This window comes from Glycine soja, chromosome 18 (assembly GCF_004193775.1).
Source record: "Glycine soja cultivar W05 chromosome 18, ASM419377v2, whole genome shotgun sequence".
NCBI classification, from domain to species: Eukaryota; Viridiplantae; Streptophyta; class Magnoliopsida; order Fabales; family Fabaceae; genus Glycine; species Glycine soja.
This window is the reverse complement of record NC_041019.1, coordinates 56,384,785-56,411,873: the sequence shown is the minus strand read 5'-3', so window position 1 is coordinate 56,411,873 and position 27,089 is coordinate 56,384,785. Positions and strand designations below refer to the sequence as shown.

General features: G+C 33.4%; 3 protein-coding genes across 3 annotated transcripts; 1 reads left to right on the top strand and 2 right to left on the bottom strand.

Annotated features, from left to right (window-relative positions):
- Window positions 1–1,266: 1,266 nt before the first annotated feature.
- LOC114394603 (aquaporin TIP1-3-like) lies at window positions 1,267–3,320 on the bottom strand. Its single transcript, XM_028356236.1, has 3 exons — window positions 3,004–3,320; window positions 2,136–2,386; window positions 1,267–1,878 (listed from the first exon to the last, which is right to left on the bottom strand). Exons 1-3 carry the CDS (start codon window positions 3,134–3,136, stop codon window positions 1,504–1,506), a joined length of 759 nt encoding a protein of 252 aa, XP_028212037.1. The 5' UTR covers window positions 3,137–3,320; the 3' UTR covers window positions 1,267–1,503.
- A 1,341-nt stretch (window positions 3,321–4,661) lies between these two features.
- LOC114395104 (ABC transporter B family member 6-like) lies at window positions 4,662–14,028 on the bottom strand. Its single transcript, XM_028356805.1, has 11 exons — window positions 13,293–14,028; window positions 10,585–10,639; window positions 10,306–10,481; window positions 9,986–10,186; window positions 9,358–9,617; window positions 8,961–9,271; window positions 8,637–8,857; window positions 8,188–8,528; window positions 7,046–7,830; window positions 6,718–6,959; window positions 4,662–6,494 (listed from the first exon to the last, which is right to left on the bottom strand). Exons 1-11 carry the CDS (start codon window positions 13,677–13,679, stop codon window positions 5,265–5,267), a joined length of 4,209 nt encoding a protein of 1,402 aa, XP_028212606.1. The 5' UTR covers window positions 13,680–14,028; the 3' UTR covers window positions 4,662–5,264.
- A 5,586-nt stretch (window positions 14,029–19,614) lies between these two features.
- LOC114395194 (psbP-like protein 1, chloroplastic) lies at window positions 19,615–23,286 on the top strand. The gene is made up of 7 exons (XM_028356908.1): window positions 19,615–19,772; window positions 19,854–19,941; window positions 20,724–20,804; window positions 20,944–21,026; window positions 21,165–21,359; window positions 22,580–22,676; window positions 23,010–23,286. Exons 1-7 carry the CDS (start codon window positions 19,710–19,712, stop codon window positions 23,111–23,113), a joined length of 711 nt encoding a protein of 236 aa, XP_028212709.1. The 5' UTR covers window positions 19,615–19,709; the 3' UTR covers window positions 23,114–23,286.
- Window positions 23,287–27,089: the final 3,803 nt, after the last annotated feature.

Below are 27,089 nucleotides of genomic sequence, written 5' to 3'. Positions count from 1 at the left end.
TAGAATCTATAAAAATACATATGAAAAAATTGCATTTATATTCCTATATATCGTAGGTTTCGTACATTTATACTTGTAGGAACTAGGAACTAGGAAGGTTGTTTTAGATTTGAAAAGGAAGAAATTTGAGAGAATGACGGCGGAAGTGATGGTGTTGGAAAACTGCTATGCTTTCACAATAGCCCATCTGACCATCTATTTTTATTTTTTATTTGAATTTTTTATAAAAATACTACATTTCATCGTTAATCAATCTTTATAAAGCTAACAATATATCCCTATTTCTATACAAAAACAATATATTACTATTTATTTCAAATTTTAAAAATATTTATTAACTTTTTTTTATATATTCATTCCTTAAAAAATAAAGATATTTTAATAAATTCCAAATTCTTAAGTTTATTTAGTATATTAAATCTATATATTTACTATTTTATTAATGTTTCTAAAAAATTATTGATAGTTAATAAATACTGAATAATAACAACGTGTAATTCTTGTAATGTATCTATTTTTTTTTCCTCTTTATGTTATTGCTATTTGCTACTAACTATTCAAATATATAGTATAAATGGTTCATTTATTTGAAAGCTATTTTTGATTGTTTGTTGGCTTTTTTATTGCCTTAAAATCTTGGTTGATGCTGTCATGAAAAGTCATCAGTAGCGAAGGTGAGTGGCTTAATAACAAGGGGCGATATATGATTGTTTGTTGGCTTTTTTATTGCCTTAAAAAAAAGCATATTAATGTGATGCCACATGCAATTAAAGCATAAAACATAGGTTCTTCTTCTTTCCAACTTAAAAGCGACGTGTAACTAAATTTGTAGGTTCATGTATAAGTCAAATTGAAGCATTGATGATCGACCCGTAGGGCAGTTAATTAAAGCGTGAAATAATTATTGAGTTTTTGTGCTGAATAAATCATTTTTTATTTAATACTTAATATAATTAAAATTAATTAGAATAATTAATATAATTATAATAATTCATTATTTAATACTAAAATAATCTAAAAGTAATTTTAAACAAAAAAAAAAAGAAGTTTGTTTTCTAGCAAAAAGATGTGTTTATCAACTATTTTTTTGTTGGAAGCCTTTTAGTTGATGTTTGGTTTACAGTTGAAAATATTATAATATATGTTTTAATGCAAATCCAACAAATAAAAATAAAATAGTACAAAAATAAGAATAAGAATTTAAATCGTTGATAAAATTACTTTTTGCAACTATAAACTAAATATGCTCTTAGTTACCGACTGCAGGCCAAAAATACATTGTTAAGTTAATGTAAAGGACAAATTCATTGGTCTAACAGTAAAGATTACATCTAGAAAATTCTTTCTTCATCTCTATCACATCAAAGAAAAGAGAAATCTTAATTCCTTGAACAAAAAATATGGAGTACTCGGAACCTTTTAATTCTTAACCATCTCTAAAGGAGCTGAAACCATGAATAATTTATTCACTCCTCAATGTGGAGAGGACAAGCACACATTAATCTAGAAGTCACTGCTTGAAAGAGGTTCATGGCCATCATCTCCAATGAAGATATTATCATAGATAATTGCAGCAATTGCTGCACCTATGAATGGACCAACCCAATAGACCCAGTGATGGGTCCATGACCATGTAACCACAGCAGGGCCAAAGGACACAGCTGGGTTCATTGATGCACCATCAAATGCACCACCAACTAAGATGTTGGCACCCACAATAAAACCAATTGCAATTGGTGCAACAACTCCCGCATTCCCTTTCTTTGGGTCCACTGCTGTGGCATAAACTGTGTATACCAACCCAAAAGTCATCACTATTTCAAAAACCAATGCATTCCACACAGACACACCAGGGGATAGAGAAAAACCTGATGTTTCCTGCAATGTACAAATTACAAAATTAATTAGAGTCTCAATCATGAATCGAGTGCAAAAGGTTACTATCAATTTATGAGAATTGAGTAGCATAGCAGTGTTAAAGGCTTAAGCAGAAGATTAAATATGGAGATATAAGGTTGGTTAGTGATGAAGGGAGAAGGGAAGGGGGGAGAGGTCGCGGGTTCAAATCCCCCGCTAACAAAAACTAACGATACTAATTGTTAATATTTGCCGATAAAAAAAAAAAATATGGTTACCATTCCACCAGTTGCATGCTTTAGAAGAATGCATGCAACAACTGAACCAAACAACTGTGCAATCCAATACAAAATACTTCTCAACAAGGTTATGTTTCCTCCTATGAAGGCACCAAATGTGACTGCAGGGTTCACATGACCACCAGAAATGTTTGCCCCAACAGAAACGGCCACAAAAAGCCCAAATGCATGAGATAGTGATGCAGCAATGAGACCAGCTGGTGTTGCAGGTCCGTTGTTGGTAAGTTTGCCTGCCAAAATAACCAATAATTAGTCATTTCACTAGCAACACAATTCTCACACTACTACTAGGCCTAAATAGTGACACAACTATTGAACGTCGTGTTGAAATTTTCAACTCTTGTTTAATAGTATACAAACCTTATGCAGCTAGAATTATTTAGAATGGAAGTATTTAACTATTACAAGTATGAGTGATTCTGATACCTACCACACTTTGTTTTATAACAGTTGTCTTAGTTTTCTTTTACTTTAGAAATGTAAGCAGTTGGGTAAAGAGAAATTATTACATGGTTCAGGACCATCATAAATTCCATCAATATTTATATGGCAAGTAATCAAAGTTTTATTATTTTTTTCTTGTAAATTGAAAAATTAGACTGTGTCACTTGGAGATTGGTGGAAACTATAAACGTGTGATGATCCTAGATCATATAATAATTTCTCCTAAATAGGGGAGGCAAAGAGAGAGCAAGGGAATATTGAATATCTGGCATTAACTTTACACTATAGTCTTAAAAATAGTCTGCAACACTTGTAATTTAAATTATTCTAAACTGCAATGTAACTAAGATAAACTTCTAAAACTCATTTTTGGAGTGAAAAGAATACTATGTCGAGTGCTCACTGTAAGCCATGCCAGATCCTTCCCCAGCAAAAACAAAAATGATCATGCAGAAGAATTCTGCAAATGCTGCTCTGATTGCATCAGGTTGGCCAGCCTCTCCAGGGGTCCCAATTGCAATTCTATGCATTGCCATTACTATTAGGTAGCTCAAGCTCAGGAATCAGAACCTCAAGAAACAGAAGAGAAGCTATGTGTTTCTTGATTTTCTTTTCTGTATAATTTGGTTAAAAAAGTGAGGGCAAAGTGTGAGAGCTTTGTTTGCACTTTAAACAGCAAAATTAATGGCCAAGGAAACGGTCAGTAAGACTTTGTACTATAATATTGTAAGCATGCAACGTAGACTAAGGAGTGGAGCCACTTGTAGTTGTAGGGAACTTGGTCATAGTTTTGGCACGTGTGTGGCTGTGATGTGATGTTGCTGAAGCGGGAGATCAAAACATTCTTAAAACTTAAAAGGTTTTGCTTGATAATATTTTCAGCATCAGCGAAAGTGCCGGCTAGCCTAATATTTGACGACCATAAGAACAGAGTATGTTTGATTTTTTTTTAATGCCTTACAAGGTTTTAATTTGTGCGTCTAAGAATATAGTAATCAATTTTATTTAAATACGTAATAATATGTGTTGGACCAAAATTTGCAATAAAAAACTTTAAGGGACCAAAATTTTACGATTATGAAATTACAATGGTCAAAAGGAAATTTAAGCCTAAATTATTTTTAATTTTCAAATCTAATAAGGATATCATTGTGTCTAAAATTACTTTGGATCGTATTTTATACCTTTTCTTTTCAAAGTAAACAGTATTATATTTTGAACACTGAAATATAAGATTTCTATTTTGTTTTAATCCTTTAGTGAGATCATAATTAATATAGAATTTGACTGTAAAATAAATAAATTCTGATAAAAAAATTATTTTTGTTAATAATTAAATTCAAATGATCATAATAAAAGAAACTAAATTAAACTTCTCCTATAAATTAAAATCAACTTATAATCAACTTATAGGAACGAAGAAACTTCTATAATATTAAAGTATATAAATTAATTTTAATGATTAACTTATTTTCCTTTTTTTTCATTTACAAGTACTTTTTAAAACGTTTATCAGATTCTAAATAATTTACACACGGGCACACCAAAATAAAAAGACTGAAGATTAGTAATAAGTAATTTTATAGTGATTAATTCATGTAAAAGTGTGTGGGTGGTGGGGGGATTAGACTTTAGAAACGAAGTAGCATTCTAGATATACAAGTGAGAGAAGGGATGGAAAAACATTTTGCCATTCACGGACATTATCCATCTACACTTGCTGGGAGGGGTTGTGTAGATTCTGCTTAAAATGCAGAGCAGAATCTCGAGAAACGGAGGAAAACAAAAATCCAGAACACTGGTCTCTTCTTCTGTCACGCGCAAACGTGCAAAAAATAAATTTGAAAAGCTGCATCAACTCAAACCAGGCAAAAGGAGGCGAATGAAAGCAAGCATTGGTGTGCACGGAACCCGGAAGTTTTCTCATGGAATAGAGGCAGGTGATTGGACGCGAAGCAGGTACACGTTATGCACTGAACTTTGAATCTTTATACAAGTAAAAAGGATTTGACAAAATGAATGTTTTAAAAGACTATTAACGTAATTAAGATTCTTGGCCAAATACACTTGAAAATATGCATTCAATATGTAGGGAAAAACACTTGGGATTCAAGCAGCAAAACGAATGCCTTCCAAACTATTGCTATATATTTACAGAGGTTACAACTCTTCGATCTGAACTTTCTACAATTATCACAAATTGAAAAAGAAAAAAGAACAAAATTACAGTTATGAATAAGTTCATCATCCACGCATAGTTAGAGAGAGTGAAAAGGAAGTCCTGTAAAAGAGTCACCTCACCTCAGCAGAATTAGTGTTGATTCCACTCTCTCTTGAGAAACAAATCAATGCCATGGATAGAAAACACCCTCAATCTAAGCTGCTTGCCTTCCAAAAGAATTCAACCCAAGTCCGCAAACCAACCAAACTCCAAAATCCTATAATCAAATTCCTACACATCTATTTGTCCTACAGTATTCTCTTCCTATGCCTACAAATGCCAGGTGCTGATCCAAGTCCCATCATTCCCATTTCCACCCACAATTTTCACCTGACATTCTTGGAAAAACCCTTCAGGTGCAGAAGTCACCAGTGATTCAACTCAAGCAGAAAATGAGCCAACAATTAGTAGCAATTACTCTCACAACATCACATACTCCCATCCTAAACAAGCCGATGTTGACGCAAAGCCTTACCAAAATGAGGTTGCATCAGTCGGACATACAAACCATTCTTGGCTACCAATGTATCATGACTGCCCTCCTCCACTATCCGTCCTCCATTAAGCACTACAATATTGTCCACATGCCTCATCATTGCAGCCCTATGTGCTATTAAAATAGTAGTCTTGTTTCCCATAATTAGCGTGTCTAGAGCCTCTTGCACTACTCGGCTTGACTCAGATTCAATTGCTGAACTAGCTTCATCCAACAACAAGATAGGGGCATTTTTCAGCACTACCCTAGCAATTGCAATTCTCTGTTTCTGTCCTGGGGTTAAGTCAACACCTCTCATCCCAACATGAGTATCATAACCATGAGGCAAACTGCTAATGAAATGATGAGCATTTGCTATTCTTGCAGCCTCTTTCATCTCAGCTTCAGTTGCATTATGCCTTGCATATATAATGTTTTCCCTTATGGTTGTTGAGAAGATAATAGGTTCCTGCTGAACAAGACCAAGGTGGCTCCTCAACCATCTCAAGTTATATTCCTTTAAATCCCTACCATCCAGGAAAACTTGGCCTGCAACTGGATCATAAAACCTCTCGATCAAAGATATTATAGTGCTCTTTCCTGACCCAGAAACTCCCACAATAGCAACTGTTTGGCCCCCAGTGACTTTGAGGCTAAAATTGCTCAATACCAACACTTCAGGACGAGATGGGTAACAAAAATCAACATTTTTTAACTCGAGGCTTCCATATACATTGGGTGGCTTCAATGCTGAGGTATCATCAGGATCAATTTTAGGCACACGATCTATAATGTCAAACACAGATATGAGAGATTTTCGTCGTTTAAGTATGTAAGGAGCCAATCCAAAAGGCTCCACAAGTGCAAATGTTGCAAATGAAAAAACCATGTACTCCTTGAGTGCAGTAGGTGGATCCATGTAACCACGTTTTATACATATTGCAGTGTACCAAAGTAGCAGGGCATTACAGGCAAAAAGTAGAAACTGTGAAAAGCCAAATGCAAAACCAATTGCCATCCCATGAAGAAAGCTCTGCTTAAATATTTTCTTTAATTGCAGCCTGTAGAGCTCCATTACCTTATTACCAGCACAAAAGGCAACAACAGTGTAAATGTTCCTAACTGCATCTTCAAGAACCAAAGATGCCTTTTTGTGCATTTCCTGGATGCCCCTCGAAAATCCCGCAAGCCAAAATTTCTGCAATATTCAAGCAGACTGCATTTAATATGGTTTTCATGCAGAAAATTAAAGTAAATCAACCAGACTCCTATCATTCTTAGCAAGCCATTCATTAATTCATATAATAAAAGATCCAGAAAATAAAATCATGTTGTATTTCACAGATCTCACTTATCTAGAACAGGTACAATAATTTAATAATGTTCATTTCCAAAATAGTTATATTTCAGCAGGTGCAAACCTGGGCAATGGCAGAAACAGAGAGAATTGGAAGGGTTGCAAAAGCCACAAGTGCTAACCGCCAGTGCAGCAAAGCACCAATGAGAAGACCAACAATAACTGCAGCACTGTCCTGTATAAATATGGAAAGCCTGTTGCTAAAAGCAGCTCGCACAAAAGTAGCATCATTGGCCAATCGCATGGACAAATTGTCAGCACTGTTTTCCTCATCATCAAACCATCCCACTTCATTGCGTAGCATGGCTGCCATTATTATAGAAGCAGGTTAAGTAATGTTCAAAATAATACATTTTTTAAAAGAAAAACACTGTGAAAGAGGAGTTATGAACCTGAGAACATCATTCTCCTAACTCTTTCCGTCATTTTCTCTCCCATAATACCAAAGTAGAAATGCTGTAAAAAGTTGGCAACTAAAGTTACAATACCCATGCAGCCAATGATCAAGCACCACCTGTCTACCTCCCGTTCAAGGTGATGAGTGTCATCAATTCTATAGTAAGCTGTCACCACAAGACCAATAACATAAGCAAGAAGGGGATTGAAAGACCCAAAGATAGCAGCACCTATGCTTCCTAACACAGCATAAAGCCACTCAGCAAAACTAAGCTCAGCCAGCTTCTGCAGTGATGGTGGTTTTCGATGCCGTGCACCCTTTGTTTCTCTCATTATAACTGAAACATCATCAGAATGACTATGTGGTCTACTAAAAGTCTGTGAATGGGAGCGTTCACTTTTAGGATCAGATGTTAAAAGAGGTGAAATGGGAGATTCTGGATCAGAATCATTTGACATATGTCGTTGCACAGAATGAACATCAATCTTGGGTAACTCCGGCAGTCTCATTTCAAAACTATCCTGCCTTCTTATTGATGGCTCCTTATCTGCTACATCCAACGCCAGACCATTTTCAAGCATTTTCTCAGGCGGTGGACTCCGGACTTGAGGTGATTCTAGCAAGTTAAAGACGCCATCTGGAGGTCGGGATACATTAGAAACTCTTTGAAGAGAGGGTGACTTCATCATTTTAGGGGATGATGGTTCTTTGAAGCTATGACTTGAAGAATCCTTCTCAATTTGGAAGGCTGAAGTTTCCTTGTAGTTTCGAACAGGCATCCTGGTGATCATTAAAAAAATAAAAATAAGACATCAAAATGCCAGCGGGGAAATCTTAAACATTATTCAAACAGAAAATGTTTGATGCTGTAGCTTAGTGGTCACTCAGATGCACTAAAGAAAGTGCAAATATTATTAGTTTATTATTCTTTTTTTTTATCCGCAAAAATATATTATATATTAGATTAAAGTCAATACAAGTCGTACTGTGATATTTACAATCACTAATGAGGTTTATTATTCTAAGAAATATTTTTCGCAACAAACTCTTGCCTCTTTCATCATCCCAATATTTTAAGAGATCCATGTCATATTATGGTAGACAAACAGTAATGCATGCCAAAGGGAGAAGTGTGACCTCTTGGGAAGTTTTGCGGCCTCTTCACATCGATGAAGCTCTGCATATAAGCCATCCAGTGTTAATAATTCATCATGAGTACCCATTTCAACAAGCTGACCTTCCTCCATAACGGCTATATAGTCAGCATTCTTTATGAGACTAAGCCTTCGAGCAATTATTATTGTTGAGCGTCCCAACATAAGCAAATCCAGAGCCCCCTGAACAGCCCTCTCAGCCTCAAAATCAAGTCCACCAGTAACCTCATCAAGAAGAAGAATTGATGGATTTAGAAGCACAGCTCTAGCAATAGAAAGTTTTATTTTCTGCTCTTCGGTCAAAGCTAGACAAGCCCTGCCAACCTGAAAGCCAGGAGCACCAGTTTTGGAAATTAAAACCTCACTGCCGCTTAAAGGGGACAATTAAAAATACTACTCTAAAGGAAACATGATAATGCAACCAAGTTTTACCTGTGTGTCATAACCTTTCTCTAATGAGCTGATAAATGTATGTGCATGAGCTATTTTAGCAGCCTCTTCAATTTGATCCATGGTAGCATCCCTCCCATAAGCAATGTTGTCTGTTATACTCAAACTGAGCAAAGCAGGCTCCTGGGTGACTAGTCCTATTTGGCTCCTCAGCCATTCCAGTTTCAAATTCTTGATATTTTCACCATCTAAAAGAACTTCTCCTGAATCACAGATCAGCAAATCAATTTAAATCTGCCAATGACCAATAGAGAGCACTTTGAATGCAATGTTAAAATCATACTGTATCAAGGGGAAAATAGTTACCTAATGTAGGATCATAAAAACGCTCCATGAGTGGAATAATACTACTTTTTCCAGAGCCATTTCTGCCAACAAGTGCTACAGCTTTCTTAGCAGGTACAGTGAGATAAAATCCACTCAAGATAGGGATTTCAGGACGAGAAAGATAGCTGAAATAAACATTCCGGAACTCTATATTTCCTAGCACAGAATCAGGGGAAGTGCCATCATGATTAACAGATGAGGATGACCGACTTATCATCTCAAATAGTCTATAAGCAGCTATTCGTCCCTGATCAAATGAGTAGAAATTTGTCGCTGCTTGATTTAATCCCCTGAATATAAGTAACAAAAGTTTTAAGTGAAATAATTAACATTTAATGAAAATATGTGATGTGAGTTGGGTGGGAATAATTCTCACAGGCCACTTAGAATTACAGCAAAAAGAGCTGTTATAATTTCACCACCATGTGCTTTTCCGTGAATAACCAAGAATCTTCCAACCCAGAGTTGTAATGCACAAGAACATATTGCTAGTCCATAAGTAAATCCAAGACCAAGCCCTTGAACAAGACTTATTAATATACCATATCTAAGAGTAGCTTGCAGTGATGTTGCATATGAATACTTAGCCAAAGTTTCATTTGAAAATGCATACAATGTCCTTATATAGGAAACTGCCTGCAACACAAGAAATTATCTATATTGAGAATCAGTAGCACTAAAACACGTCACCATTCTTACGAGTACCACTTCAAATTTAAAATATTAAAGATAAAATTGAAGCATTTCTTATCTTATTAACAAAACAGAGCAATCATATTCATTTTTTCCTAATTCAAAACTGTTTCATATACAATAATCTGAGATGTAAAATATAAATAGCTCTACGTATAATCTGAGACTCCGTGACTCCATCATGCTATAGAGAAAATAACTAGCAAAAATCTTGAAGCATTCATCTATATGTCTATCTTGTGCATAAGCACAAGAAAAGAGGAAAATATTTAGTTCATTGTAACACAATTAAAATTCAAACAATAAACAACCTGTTCAGCAATGCTAGCTGCTTCAGCATATGCATCTTGGATATTCTCTGCAAGCCTATGGAGGAATATGTTTGATATTCCTCCAGCAGCAACAATAAACGGACCCGTGGCTAACGTTATCAAAGCAATCTGCCAACAATTGACAAGGCCAATGACAAGACCACTGAAGAATGTAGCCATATTATGAATATAATTCCCAACCTGTATCATCAAAAGCATATAAATACATTATACAAGAGATATATCCAAAGATATTAACTGCAGAGAAATTAACATTTTCAAAGGAAGTAATTTATACACATGATTAAAACAAGACATACTTTTTCACTAAGGGCGGACTGGATAAGCAGCACATCACTTAATACTTGACTCACAATGTCTCCATTATTCCCATAAGTATCAAAAAAACTCATGTCTTGATTAAGTAGTACTTGAACATAATTTGACCTGATGACAGCAGTCTGCCGTTCTCCCGTCAAAATCCAACATGAAACCTCTATTTAACAGGAGGGGAAAAGCATTAGAATTGCACAAGACTTAAATGCAACATCTCATAAAGCACACTTCTCATGATTAATTTCAATAAACATTTAACTTACCAATCCAACCAGCAACAAAAACTCCCGCAGCAATATAAACAATGGTTAAAGCAAGCTGCAGAAGAGGAAAAAAAAAGGTAAGTTAGCCAAGGTCCACTGATTCACAAATAACAATTTCTTGCAGAAAACTGAAGATAATTTCACCTCTGAAGTTTCCTCTTTTCAAAATTTCAAATAACAAAAGGTATACCAAAAGCAGAGCAACAAGAACAAGAGAGACACAATCATGAAAAAGTTAAGAGAAACCATGACAACAGTAAAAAATGGAGTAAAACTTCAGCATGCTCATTAATGAAGAGGAAAAGTATGTTCCCCTGACTTTAAGCATTTCATGCTTTCTATCTCAAAGGTCCTCCAAATAGTAGAAAAACCAAATCAATTGCATGGAGAGAAAAAAAAGCCTTGTAAACCTTCTACTCTCTCTCCTCCAAGAGCTCAAAAGGCCAAACACAAACAGAATGTATTTTGAAGCTTTACTTACAACGAAAGAATAACCAGACAACAATTAACAAAAGTCACAAATATGTAGCTTTTAAGGATAGTTATCCACAATAGCCTGGTAAATGTTACAAGTTCATAAAACACCCAATAGCTAGTACCTCCTCAAATTGTACTATTGTCTGAAGGCCAACAGACCCAGAAAGAATATGGCAATTTACAAGGAATGTATAATGTGCTATAAATAGAATGTATCTGAATCTGATAGTAAAAAAGGAAACTACTAGCCACAATAAATGTATATGAAGTCTTCATACAGTTTGGTAATTTAGGGAAGTGTTATGGATTTAAGGAAGTTATTGCTTGTACTGCAGTCTAAGGGAAAGGATATGTGCCATTGTGAAACCAATAACAATATTCTCAATACAAATACAGGAGTAGGATCAGTACAATCAACGCCTTTTATTCAATATATTAACCGCTACCTTACCTTTGCTTCCTGTTTTTACTCTCTAAGTTCTTGACAAGGAGAAACAAAATTGTAACCACCATAATAATAGCCATCCTTGGCAAAAATCAAAAAGAAAGAATCAGGCAACCACTCACAAGACAAATACAAGTAGAATTGTAGAAGATTCTAACCACCCTATCTGGGAATACAACTTCAAGTATTTACAACCCAACGGGATATCGTAATTTTCGTTTCATGGTCTTGGGTTGAATTTGAGATTGGGCTTATGTTACTTAGCTGAAATCTGGTCTTGTTTTCTACATAATAGCTGGAGGTCTAAATCCTTACAGAGTACTTTATTCCATACCATTGGAGGATAAGTTATAGTATAAGAGGCCTATTAAAAAAGTTGTAGCATCTTTGCTTTCTTAATAAAATGATCATTTTCATGAATTATGGCAGCGAATTGCGACCAAGTGTACCCTCCTAATGCAATCAAACCTTAGATGTGAAGTGTGGTGCTTAGGTTTCTCCAGTACTTGATCCTGCTTTCTTTAATTTTGTATTCTTTCCAGATTTATTTTCCTTGGCAGACAGCAACACAAAGCAATCCCATCAAGACCCTAAAAATATCAAATAGAAAGCCCTCTTTCCACAGGTACTTTCCACAGCAATCAAGTACAAAAGAAACTTTCTTTAAAATCCCTTCCTATTTTCTGAAAATTGCAAGTCCTTTAACCTCAATGAAACTTCAATATGTTTCTAAACTTAAATTCACCCTAGAAAAAGCTAACCGATTAAATCCTAACCGGAACCCTAACCCACTTTCATCCGTGTATGTTTATGAGATAAGAAAAATTGTAAGCTAGCAGTGCACTTCAGGCAAATAGTTTAAGAAGAGGGCTCACTTCCAAAAGCTCAGGCTGATAAATAGGTTTAAATATTAGCTCCATGACTCAACTAATCATGGGAGACTCACTCTTGTATGAATCAACTCAATGAGTTGAAACAAACTACAGACCGATTACTAAAGTAATGAAATTATTTATGACAACTGACAAACCATTATGGACAGGGCCGATAGTCAAAGATGATTTCATTTATTACTATAAAATGATACGACCAAATATCTTAAAAGTACTAAACAATCTACCCTTACAATTGCATACAGACTAGACAAGGCTTAGACATTCCATGAAAAATTAATTGCACAAATACCTAAAGAAACATTGCACCAATTCAATGCTAGAGGAGAAATTATGAAAACAAAAAGTGCACTGCCACAGCCAATGAAAATAATCAATATTAAAAAGCAGACAAGGCAACGACAAAATTAGCAGAACTAAACAATTTTCTTGAACTCCTCATTGTCCAATCAATTACAGAAACAGCAGGAGTTAATGATTTAGAAAATGTAATTCGACAAACTTTCTAATTTTCTCCACTCGGAAGTTCCCACATATTGACCAATTTAGTTCCAGACACGAAACCAAAAAACTAATAGAACAGTACATGCAGCTTAGAAGACACATTTTGATATACATAGCTTAAACCCTAACAATACCTTCGTCAATCACCAGCTAGCCAAGCGAACCAAATCAAACTCTCAGAAACGAAAACCTACATGTACAAGCTATATCCACATACGCATCATCATTACCCCAACCCAGTCTAATAACAACAAAGCTTGTCCATGAATTCAATAATTAAAGCTTTCAATTACATCTCAACGGCAAAACATCACCTGAGCCTTAAACAAAGGGGAAAACAAATTAAAGCAAAAAAACCTAGGGTTTACGCATGAAAACAACAATCTAACCTCGGTGAACCTGTCAAACTGCTCCTGCGACGTGCCGTTAGGAGGATCCAACCGCAGCACGTGGATGATCTTCGCGAAGTAGTGCAAGTAAACGACGAGCGCGGTGCCGTGCGCCGCGGCGGCGACGGAACCAATGGCCATGAGGAACCAATCGAAGCGGTCGGCGCATGCGAAGAGCTGCGAAAACGGAACCGCGGCGGGCGGCGGCTCGATCTCCTCCGGCTCCTCCATCTCCTCCTCCGCCTCCACCTGCTGCGACGCGGAGGTCTCTGCGCCGGGGTCCAGGTATGGCGACGGTGACTCCGGTGGCTCCGAAACCTCCGATACCGGCGTGAGCGGTTGCACGTGCGGCGGGGACCACCCGAACAACCCTCTCGATACCATCATCTCTTCTTTATCTCCGAAACGAAAATTCTTAATTCAGCAGATCCAGTCAAAAACTGAAAATCCTTGGATAATTATTACTGCGCCTCTTCGTTTTTCTCTCCCGGCGAACGACGTCGTCCTGGCCTTCGCCGGCACGCCGTCACCGTCTCCTTTTACGCCTTCTCAGGTCGGAAACGGAGCACGGAGAGAGGAAACTATCGTCACCCGAGGCAGCACGCGAAAATTGTGAACCCTCTCCCGTTTTCTTCTTCTCCTTCTTCGGGTTTGGGAGAGTTGTTGTTTCTTCTTCTTTTTTTTTTTTGATAGGTTTAACGGTCAAACGCCGGCGTCGATGTGCTTTAAGGTATTTTCCTAAATTATGAGTATTTATTAATATTTGGTTAAATATTAATTGATTTGTTTATGGGTTTATGCTTTTTAGGGACAGAGATACAGTGAGTGTGCGCTGTGACGACAAAGGCATGCATGCAAAGCTGGAACAACGGAGAAGGGTGTTTTGGTAAAGTCACGGTCAATGATGATGGATCATGGTTTTGTGTTGGTGGGAAATTACGTTAGGGTCCTTTAGCGAGAGTCGTTAGAGATGACACGTGTTACGTGCTGGTGTGCCAAGTGAAGGGGCGCAGTGAGAGATATGTAATTTAGATGTTTTAAATTGAATTGATTGATTTAATGTGTTTACATTTTCATTTTGTTTGATTTTATTCTCAAGGTTAGATTTAATGCTTTTATATACATGTGTACATCTATAATTTAGTTTTGTTAACTTAATCTGTGTAATACATGGATGAAATGTAAAAATTTGTTTTGTTGAATGTTTAAATAACATTAAATTATTTATAAATATAACTTAGGTTGGGTTAAGCTATTGTAAGTCTTTAAAGTGTTTAAACTCAATTGCTTATGTGGAATGTTATAAACATTTATTATTGTTTAAGTTAGACGGTTTTGTTATGTACAAATAAAATTCTTTTTTTAATATTAAATGTATACTCAAAAGCTAAAATTATTAATTAAGTCAATACAATCTCATATTAGTTATCTCATATATTATACATGTAAAACTAATAGTGTAAGTACATATAACATTAATAATGGCTATTCATACTTTTTTAGTTCACTTTTTTATTTATTTATTAGATAAACTGCCTTGAATAATAATTAGTAATCTGAGAATGATTCAAATTTCAATCCTTTTAGTATGCATATGTTAAGTACTTAAGTATATAATTAAGGATTACATGCACAATTTAATCAAGTCAAATGTGTCGATTATTCTTAGTTTGATTGTAGATGGTTGTAATATTTCTCGTTCCTGTTTTAACACGATGAAGGAGATCAAAGTCCTAATACTTACTAGAACTCAAGTTATTGTTTCTTATGTGTTGCATGAAGTTGATTTCCTAGTCGATGATGGTTTGTCCTTACAAAAAGAATTTCATGTTTTTTCTCCCATTTTTTGGATGAATGACTTTTGGCTAACACTTCTAGTGTATGTTTTCATGGGGATTATTAGTTTCTTTTGGGAGCTTTTGCTCCTTTTATTTTACCAAAACAACTATAATGATTTATTAATTTAGTTTAATATTTAGCACTCACCCAAACACCTAAAATTGTATTAGATGATATTTCAATGTAATTTTGGATCATCCAACATGAATCCAATCATGCATTAATATTTTTGTCCCGAATTAGGTCTTTGAATTATACTTGACTGGAAGAGTGATGAAATTTATAATTTGACATACACCCAAGTTGACATGATAAATGTGTCATCTTGTTAAACACTTCTTAGGTTGCCAAGGACATTTAGGACTACAAGATATGAACATCTTTAAACTCTCTACATTTCACTTCTTTGTGTTTCACATTGTTATGCACATGCAAATAATTACCAACACACTATACTGAGACCAAAATCCTTCCTTAACTTAAGCATCAGAATTTTTATAGGATCTACCATCCCTTCCAAGTCCCATCGCACTCTACTATTACCAAAAAGCACCAATAATTTACTTAAAAAATTACATGATCTAAATATTGACCCACCTCATATCACTTTTAAAATCTTAAATGAGAAAAAATGTTTAATATTCATATTAAATAAATAAAAAATATGTTTTTTTATATATTTATTTAATCACAAATCATCATATATGATAATATTGTTAACTTTTATAATAATAATTTTAAAATCACATTAATGATAATTTATAATTAGATAAATGTGTAAAACAATTTTACACTATATGACCATTAAACTCTATTAAATAAGTTATCCTTTCTGTTGTATTGTATTTTGAAAATTACTTATAGATTAATTGTTACAAGTGATAACTAAAAGATTTAAGTTTTTGTGATTATGATATTTACTTTAATATATTTTATACAAATAATTAATGGTATAAAAACTTGTTTAAATCGTTGTTTGCGCTTAAAATTAGCTAATAAACACATTCAAGTGTGGGTAGATTTAATTTTAAAAAATTATTCGAGGATTAATCTTAGAAATCCATTGTTTTACTGCGAGTTTTATTTAGTTTTAATCAATTAAAATATTTCTATTTTATTTTAAAACAGTTTCACCGTCGGTAAATTATAATTGTGGCACAAATAGAGAACAGTTTTCATTAATGTTTTTATTATATAAAAAAAATACTTAAGTATAAAATAAAGATAAACAGATAAAATGTCAAAAAGAAAAAAAAACTTACTAGTAATAAAAATAATCAAAAGGTAGTTTGTTGAAGTTTCCATTGTGTTTCTAAAAGTTTTTAAAAGGTTTCTTATTTGTCGATGAAATCATGAAAAGTTATTGCCTTTTAGGGATTGGGAGTTACGAAAGGACCACTGGGGATAAAATTGAGAAAGAAAAAATAAATAAAAAAACATTGAGAACTTGTGCAATTTTTCATAGTGCTAGAGTGCTCAATTGTGTTTCTGGTTCATGCTTGATGGCATTCAAGGGACCTCTTTACTTTTTCTTACTAATTATTAGGCCAATTCATAGATGATAGATCAGCCACTCTCAAATGTCACCCGTTTTCTTCTTAGAGTTTTCTGAAATTTGGGAGACTACACGCATGAATGATGGCAGAAGTAGTGCAAGAATTAAAGTTAATTATACTCTATGCTGTCACTCGTCTTTTTTTACTTATCTTTAGTGGCTTCAAGTTACATTCATTATCTGGCAAAAGCTAGCTACTATGGAAAGGATTCTTGTGCATTATCATTCACTTTTATCAGTTTATGGAAATGTACATAGGACCATATCAACTAAACTTAACCAAGTGGAAAAAATGTTTAATTACTTGTTTAGTTCATATAAAATCTTAACGTTTTTATCTCTACAATTAAAAGTTATATATTTTATTCTCTATACATACAATTTTAACTCATTTGAGTCTATATACATATATTTTTTAATTACAAATTAAAAAGTATATGTGTAGAAACTAAAGAAGTTTTTAAGTATAAGGATTGAAATATATATAAAGATTATGTGTGTATAATAAATAAATGAGTAATTAAGAAGAATGTTAGACTAACAAGAGAGGGCACGCAGGTAGGGTTTAACGTTTTAAGGATAATAACTTATTCAAAGTTAGACTAACAAAAAAAAATAAAAATCGTTAGACTAACAAGAGAGGGCGTGGAAGAAGATTATTGTGTTACACTATGTGAAGGATAGCTTATTCAAAAGTTTCAACATCAAATCATGCCTCTTTTGTTTTTGAATAGTATGAATATTCTTCTTTCCCAACAAATATTTAAAACTTAAAACAATTACAGGTATTTTTATATATTATAGAGGAAGGTTCTGTAATGTAACAACGGGTCAAATGTTGCTTTCAAAAGCACGATGGAGAATTCGAAAAGAAAATGAAGTCTAAATCATTTGACCATACCGGGTCAATTTGTTACACTTAAAAAATAAAATAAAGCCAGAGTTATTTTTCTTTTTTGTCAGCAAAATAAAACCTGAGTAAAGTCTGCACCATTTGACTCTACAGAGGATGGCAGAATAAATCCCAAAATAAAGAAAATAAAGATGTTTCCCAAGTTCCATAGGAGGTGTGCATCATTCAACCAGGTAACGTGAATGAATTAAGTATCAAATTCAAACTAGCAAGTTATTTTGTGCATTGTATGCTATTTTTATTTTGAATAAAATTTAAACTTATAAGTTTTAAAAAAATCAATAAAAGTAATCAATTTCAAGAAACAAGTAAAAAATATAAAGAAATTAGATTTATAGAGAAGAGAGGAAGTTTAAAATAATTGAAATGATTAGTTTGATGATATAAATAGCTGAGATTTAAAATTAAAAATTAATATAAATTTAAAATAATTGTTTTAAGAAATTGAGGTAACAAAATATTATATTTTAACATGAAAGAAGAAGCTTTTAAAAAAGTTAATGATTTGAGAAAGTTTAAAATATATGTAAAATAAAATATTAAATAATGGTGAGATCACGTGTCCCAAAAATAAACTAGGAAACTGAAATATTTTTATTGAATAATTAATCAAAGAAGATATTAATTGAATTTATTATAAAGCTTAAAATAGACACGTGTTATGGAATAAAAAAAATATATGGTGACAACAATAACAACGTGAAAGTTTTATCTTCCTCGGTCAAACAAACTACGTGATTCCCCCATACCATTCAACACTGTTAAAAATTAAAAGTTCTAAGAATATTATTTACATGAGATCTTTCTTTGTGTCTTCCAACAATATCCTTTTTGTTCTTTCTTTCCTCCTTTTTAATTAGCAACATACTCTTTAAGCAATCTTCCTTCATCTTTTTCCCAATCCTTTAATTCCGCCTATGTTTTAGTCGATCTTAAGCCGAGTTAAGGAATAGGATTATGTTAGGTTCCTTGGCAGCCAACATAAATTTGATATTCAAAAATATTATTAAATACATGAATATTATCCCATTTTCAATAATGAGAAATTTAATTTATTATAAAAAATCAAATTATGTGTTTGTCATATATCATGTATATGTATGAGAGGATTTAATTTTAAAATATTATTTCAAAAATTTATTAAAACTTCTCAATTTAAAATAACATGGCATTCCTAAATTTAAGAGAGAGAGCAAGGATAGGAAAGAAAAAATGATAGGCACCAAGGTTGTGATGGATAAAGGTTGGAAAATTAGTTTTGTTTTGTAGATTTCAATTCATATTTATGAATTTTAATTCATAAAATTAAGAAGGGATGAATAATTGTTTTGATAGCAAAATACTTTTCGAACTTTTCCCACTTAAATACGAAGCACTAAATATTTTGAATCACAAGATCATTAAATTAAGTATCAACTCAAATTTTGATTATTAAAAAAATAAGTATTAGAAAAACAATGTAAATATGTATTCATTAAAGTCACAAACCTTTATTATTCTATTATTTTATAGTAAAAAATTAATTTATATATATTATAAGTAAAAAATACATAGACACTTAATAATAATTTATTTTATCACCGCGTAATATTAATAAACAGAATATGATAAAATTGTTAAATCTTATGCACAAAAAAATTATAATAGTAATGTATATAAATTAAATTTGTATGATAAAATAGGTTGATATAATATCGTATATATTTATTTATTTATTATGTATGATCAATTAATTAAAAATCATTATAATATATATTTTATAAAAAAAATTTACAAAATCTAACAATGTTATCATATAGAATATTTTATAATAAAATGTGTACTTAAATCAAATAGTTATATAAATAGATATATCACTTTTAATATAATTTATTTTATATTAAAAATAATTAAAATTAAAATGTGAATCACTTAAGGATTGACTGGTGTGAACCATTGCATGTGAGATTCCTTAAACTAAAAAGAATAAAAAAGATGTGACGAGGACAAATAGTAAGGAGGGAGAGTAGATTGTTATATGGATAAGTGAAAGTTCCAAAAACTGAGTCCTCCACCACACAGAACAAACCAATACAAGTCACTTTGTTCTTTGCATTCTCACACAACAACAATGACGTCCCTGCAGAATTCACCAACGCTTCACCGAACTATGCTCCACAACTCTTTCCCTCAGGTTCACAATCACACACGCACACACACATTCATGCTTTTAACTCCTGCTAATTTGATTCATTCTTCTCTGGTTATGTTACAGAAGCATGCCACTCGTTCATCTCGAAGAGATGCCATTTCCTTCATTGTCAAAGCTGCCCAAGAACCCTCTGCTTCTTTAGCTTCTCAAGGTTTGTTCTTTTTTCATTTGGGTCTCTTGAAGCTGAATTCACAGCTGCCATTATCTTACAACAAGTTATATGTAATATGTGTTATTAGAGTTGCTTGTGTTGGTTGGTTGTAGAATTTGTACACGATATCTGTTTATTTGGCATTCTAGGATGCCTTGTTTGCTGCTCTTTGATACTTCAGAATCCAATGGATAAATAAGTATCTTTCAATATCTCCTTGAGCGTGCCTCTATATATCAATGTAGGCAAATTAGCTTTCTGATGAAGATGCACTGTGCAATGTTAATCTTGTTGTTTAAATCAAGAATTATCCCTCACAAGTATAATGTAACCCACCCACATATGAATCATTTAGGCCATTGACCTTGTTTGTGTTTTTGAAGAAACAATAGTTATTGGGAATGGGGAGTGGAAATTGTAAGCAGCTGTTGTAGTTGGGGTGTCATGTGGGGCACAAAAAATCCGAATACGAATTACACGTTATTCGCAATGAAATCTGAACAGTTTTGATTACCAATCCCTATACCTGTTGTAAACAACTTTAGATCCTCCTACAACATTCTTTTACTAGTCCTCCTACTTGCTTTGTATGGTAGTAAGTATTGAATTTTTATTTGTTTACTAGACACTAAATGCATTTGTTTTTTCATTTAATACTTTCTTTATAAAGTATTAGGAAAACTTGTTAGAGATATAACACTACTCTTAGCTGACATTGCATTGTTATCATTAACTGGGACTATATCAATTTTTGTTTTTAATCCTTTGCCATACCTTGGCAGATAGACAAAGAAGGCGCCAAGTGATTGCCTTTGGAACCACTGCCCCATTAGTTTTTCTGTTCAACCAACACTCGAACTCTTGTAAGATTGCATTATAAGCAGTTAAATTTTCCATATGTTACTGAATTGTGCTTGATCAGGAAGGAACAAATGCTGTTTATGAGACTTTCCTAAATACTGATGCCTGACATCCTGAGGATATACCCTTGATATGGCTCAGTTGCTGCAGAAAATAAGAAGGGATTTTTGCCTGTTTTGGACAAGAAAGATGGATATTCATTTCTCTACCCTTTCGGGTGGCAGGTGAGCATTGTTATAATACTGTCTGCACTGCACCAGTGTGACTTTTTTTATCTATATCAAGTTGATTTATTGATACACAACTAAAATGGAAGTTAAGGTTAGCTCCTTCATCTCTTTTTTATCATGGGGAGTGAGCAGGAAGTAGTAATTGAAGGTCAAGATAAGGTGTTCAAAGATGTCATTGAACCACTGGAGAACGTCAGTGTAAATGTGATACCAACTGGCAAACAGGATATTACAGAATTTGGGTCCCCTCAAGAGGTTGCTGAAACTCTAATAAAAAAGGTTTTGGCACCTCCAAACCAGAAAACCAAGATAGTAGAAGCAAAAGAGGTTTGATGTCTTACATTTATTTTTCTTGTTTGTAGTAATTTTTTTTGTTATTTGGACTCTGCACATTTAATGCATTGATATTTGTTCTGCAGACATAAGTGCATGTGTGTTTTGTGACCCCCATGCAATTCTATTCTGCTAATCTTATTTGATTTTGATCTCAAGCTTTACACAGGATATAGTTACTTGAAGAAGTAAAATGTTATTCTTCCTATGCCACCATTAAAAATGTTGATATCATTTATCTATGTCCCTTTTACTTTATCATGGGGGAAAAAAATCTCTGTCTAAGGTGACTTTCGTGGTGACTCAATTCACAGATAGCTTTGTCCTCTGGGAAGATGAGGAAATTTTACTAATGATGGGATTTCACCAATCACAATAGTAGCATTGTAGTCTCACTCTCACATCCCAATCTTATTTTACAGAGACTGTCTTCAATTTGGACATCTTAGCTAAAGGGAATTTGCCTTCAAATAGCATATGTAGTTTTAAATTGGGAAGTTCTGTTCTATCTTACAATGTATTAAGAGAAAAACAAATCTTGTCTTCAAAAACTTCTATAGCTTAACAATGTAAGTTATTGAATTTTTAACATCTTCCCTAACAAAACATCAGCAAACTAGATGAATTCCAGTTTTAGAGGTTTGTAGTATTCATACAGAAACCATTGCCAACAAATTGAGAAGAGAAGATTAGATAATAGTTAGAAATAGGATTACAAAGAAGAATGTTCATTTTTCTCTTTTGGATAAAAAGAACAGAAATCTTTTATGTTTTTGAGTGTGTTTGGCCTGAGAACAGTTAGGTCATCATCATATTCTGTTATTTGATTTGATCTTCCGGACATAAGGAAGAATCACAATTTAAAAACTTGTGAAGATTTCAAATATTAATGGAGAGAGTGTTAAATTGATGTGTTTAGCACATCATAAACAACTCTGAATTTGGCTACTGACTTACTGTTGTCAAATAGGAAATATTTAAGCAACTAAATGCTACTCTTGAATTTGTTTTCCTTGTTTCTTGTTTTCTGAAGGTATCTAATCATGTTGATGAATATGTGTTCTGTGATTATCATTTCTTTTATGCAAAACGTGTGCCACCTGCATCAAGTACCTCCAATGTTCTGATCTCTGGTTCTTATGTGTGAGTATATATATGTTTGTATAACTGCAAAGACACTGATCATGACTTGCTCCATCTATGTAATGCTTCAGCAAGATGTTGAAGGAAAAAAGTACTATCAATTTGAGTTCATTGCTAAGGCTCCAAACTATACTCGTCATGCTCTCAGCACAGTCTCCATTGGCAATGGTATGATTTGATCCTTTTAAATATTTTAAGTTGGTGATAAAGTCTGTAAATTGACCTTTTATTCTTTCATATTTAAAAATTAAAACTTACATAAAAGTAGCAAAGTGCCTTGAACCTTTAAAATTACATAAAAATAGCAAACATGCTCTAGTGTCTAAAACTCAAATGTGTTGATTTTCATATTAAAACCAAAATATTTGAGCTTTAGATAAATAAATATTAAATAACTAAGGTCTAACGAGATCGGAATTACATTCTTATGAAAAAAATTTCAGAAGTCAATTCCAAGATTTTTATTGATGTTTTTGCTTATGTTGTAATTATAAATTGTAGGTAAGTTTTACACCTTAACAACAGGAGCAAACGAGAGAAGATGGGACAAGATGAAAGACAGGCTGCAGACAGTCATAGAATCCTTCAAAATTTTCGATGTTTGATAATGATCCTTACTATTACCATTTACCATATTAGAGATATTAAACTCTTCAGCGAGAATGTTCATTTGAGCTTTATAGTCCCAAGTTTAATCTGTTTGCTTATAACTTTATCCAAATATATGTACAATAAATGAGTAATGCATTGTATAAAAAAGGGGGGAAATTCTTATGCATACAGCAAAATTTCTAGCAACGATAACTCGATAATATAACCTATTAAAAGAGTCAACTCAACATATTTTAATTTTAAGCCTAAAACCTCTCGGATCAAAGAGTTTATTAATTTTTTTTAACCAAAGTATTTCTCGACCAGAAGTCACGGATTAATCAATTGTGGTATTGGGATCATTTACAAGAGGTCAACATCTCTTAATAAATATTTTTTCACACACATTTTTATGCGAGCCTGATATTGAATTAAAGAGTTTACAACACCATGTATAAAGTTTATTTAATAGATAAAACAAAAAATTGTGAAAGACTTTATATAAAAATAGTTTCCAAACTCGGAAAATATGATTCCAGGGAAATAATCATTTAAGAGGCATTTATTTTACAAAATCTTATTGAATTCCAGAAAATATGGCATGTTTGTTAGAAGGCTTCAAAAAATATTCTTAAGTACAATTCATTCCCAGGATTCCATGACTGATGTTAATTTGGATTTGACTTTAAAAAACTGTTTATTTGGATAATTTCATTGGTGGGAAGGCTAAGGACGATAGTGCGAAGGATGACGTGATGTTAAAGACAATTCATGCTTTTCAAAATTCAGGAATTACAGACAAATGATCCGAATTACATTCCTAAACATAATCAATTTAAAAACATAAAACACGGGATCTCTTTTATGTGCCTCAAATCATTTTTATTAGAGAAATATATTTTAAGTCTTCATATTTTCATAGTGTACAATTTAATTCCTACACTTTATAAATAAACACATTTATAATAGTCCCTTTCAACCCGAAGTTAAAAAATGTGTACAAATTGAAGAGTAAGTACAACTGTACAAGGATTAAAAAACTTTTTTATAGTTCAAGGACTAAATTACAGAATATAAAACTTAGGGACTAAAATCAAAATTCAACAAATCTAAATTACACAATATAGAGACTAAAACATATTACCCTAATTAATCTATTCAACGAAAGTTGGTGTTTAAATGGAAATTCTGATCAATAAATCTAAATGGAAATGATTTGTGTTTTGCACTCCTTTCCTGAAACTTGGAACATCCAATCAGTCACCACGCAAAATCTAGGGCTCATCCTTGCATTCGCACAACTGCACGCCAAGGCATGCGTCAGAAATGGTTACAAGACTGGGTGCGTCTCCACCCCCTATTGCACAAAAGACTAGTGCACACGAAGTGGGTACACAAGCATTCCAACATCTAACCATTCTCCAGATGCATATATACTCTAACTTCAACAAGAAGGGCCAACCAATCCTTTTTCTTCTACGATAGTATGTTATCTTCAAAATAGTATGTTTGTGTATGTAATGTATTAATAATAATATTTAATATTAATATTAGCACATTCAAATGCCTATATGCAGAACAGGTCCTACTTGAGACTAATATATGACTCTCCTTTTACAATTTCTAAGGTAAAAAAAGGGCACAAGAGAGACGGAGGAGCAGAAGTTTTACGTGTGGAGTCCAGATGTAGCTCAAATAATAACAGCATATTATTGGGCAACGATGGACACCTTTCAAGAGATTTTATCATAAAACATGGGAAACCCATATTTATCAGACTCACTCTTGGTATTTTATGTCCCAGACATGTAACGGTCTCTACCAAACTCCAAACAAAGCAGACACCTGACTATGTCTGGTAAGAAAAATAACAGGTATTCTACCACGATAATAGGAATTCTAAATTTTAATAGCACAAGTAATAAAGAAAAATTTTGTTAAAGGAACAAAGGCAAAGGGCTGAGGTTTTGCGTTGTGGAGTCCAGATGTAGCTTAAATAATAACAAAAATATATTATTGGGCAACGATGGACACCTACCCAAGAGATGTCACAAGACAACATGGGAAAACCATAATTATCAAACTCACTCTCAATATATTATGTACCAGACAAGTAACAGTCTCTACCAATTTTCCAGTCGAGGTGGCCACCTGACTATCTCTGGGATTTTTAAGAAAAAAGTCAGCAATTGTTTTTCTCTTAACAAAACTCAACCACCATAATAGGAACAAGCAATAATTAAATATTGTGTGTATATCAGTACATTCATAAATTCTAATTTCATGACTAATGCAGAAAAGTTTTGGTTCAAAAGAACAAAGCTGAGTGAGGGGCAGTGGTTTTGCGATGTGGAGTCCAGATGTAGCTCAAATAATAACATATATTATTGGGCAACGATGAACACCTTTCCAAGAGTTATAGGACAACATGGGAAACCCATATTTATCAGACACACTCTAAGGATATTTTGTTCCAGACATGTAACAGTCTCTACCAAATTTCCAAACACGGAAGACACCTGACTATGTCTGGTATTCAAAAGAAAAAAAATCATGAATTGTTTTCCTCAGCAACAAAGGGAAAAAAAACTTAACACCAGTATTCAACCACCATAATAGGAACTACAAATAATTAAATCTTGTTTGTGTGTGTATATCAATAAGTTCTTAAATTCTAAAAGCCTGACTAATGCAAAAAAAGTTTTGCTTGAAAGGAACAAAGTTGAGTAAAGGGGCAGAAATTGTGATGTGGAGTCCAGATGTAGCTCAAATAACAAAGTGTATTATTGGGCAACGATGGACACCTTTCCAAGATATGTCATCAGACAACATGGGAAACCCATATTTATCAGACTCACTCTCAGTATATTATGTCCCAGACATGTAACAGTCTCTACCAAATTTCCAAAACACGGTAGACACCTGACTATGTCTGGTATTCAAAAGAAAACTATTACAGGTATTCTACCATCATAATAGGAACTCGCCATCATTATTTGTATATCAATAGATTCTAAATTCTAATAGCATGACTATTGCAGACAAGATTTGGTTGAAAGGAACAAAGGTTAGTGAGGGGGCAGAGATTGTGATGTAGAGTCCAGATGTAACTCAAATAATATATCAACTAATACATTCATTGATTGCTAACTATAACAGCACTTTTATTTTTGTCACTACAATGAATCAATATACACTATAATATACTAAAAACACAAAACCTTTAAAACTAACATAGCTCAGTGCCAAAAGGCTTCTCGATGTGCAAAGGTATAAGGGAGGGTCATTGTACACAGCCTTACCCTTACATATGCAAAGAGACTGTTTCCAGATTCAAACCCACAACCAAATGGTCACAAATGCAAACCCTTAGATTAAATTTATCTCCAGTTTCATTTGTGTGGATCAAGAAACAAGACAACTAATTACAGGCAAGCAAAAATGAATTGAACTTTCTGTAGTCAATTACATATGGGTAAAACCGTGAACATATCTTTAAATTATCCACTACCAACATGACAACACATTCCAAGTGAAGAAAACTAAATTATGCTGGTGTTCAGGACAAAAAATTTTACCTTGGAATACAAGGAAATGGAGACTGATCAAACCTTGGAAACAATGGAGTCAGTAAACTACTTTTTCCTTCCACTACTCTGCTCTGCATGCAATCTGAGACTGATTGTTGGAAGATGGTAGCAGATGACAATGATGACTCACAGGGGAAACAATGGAATGGTTTGTGACTAAGCATTAATGAAGATGAAAATAAATAAGCGGGATTAGTGTTAACCAATTTAGGATTAGGATGCTAGCTAGGTTTACAGATGATTTCTTTAGTAAAAATAAGTATTCATTAGTAATATTTAATTTGTGAATTGACCCATAACCTACACTAATGCAGTTAATGAGTTTTGTAAGTTACTTTCTTGGAATGTTGTGATGGCTTCAAACAGTTATGGCAAAGCACTACACAATCCAGAGCATTGG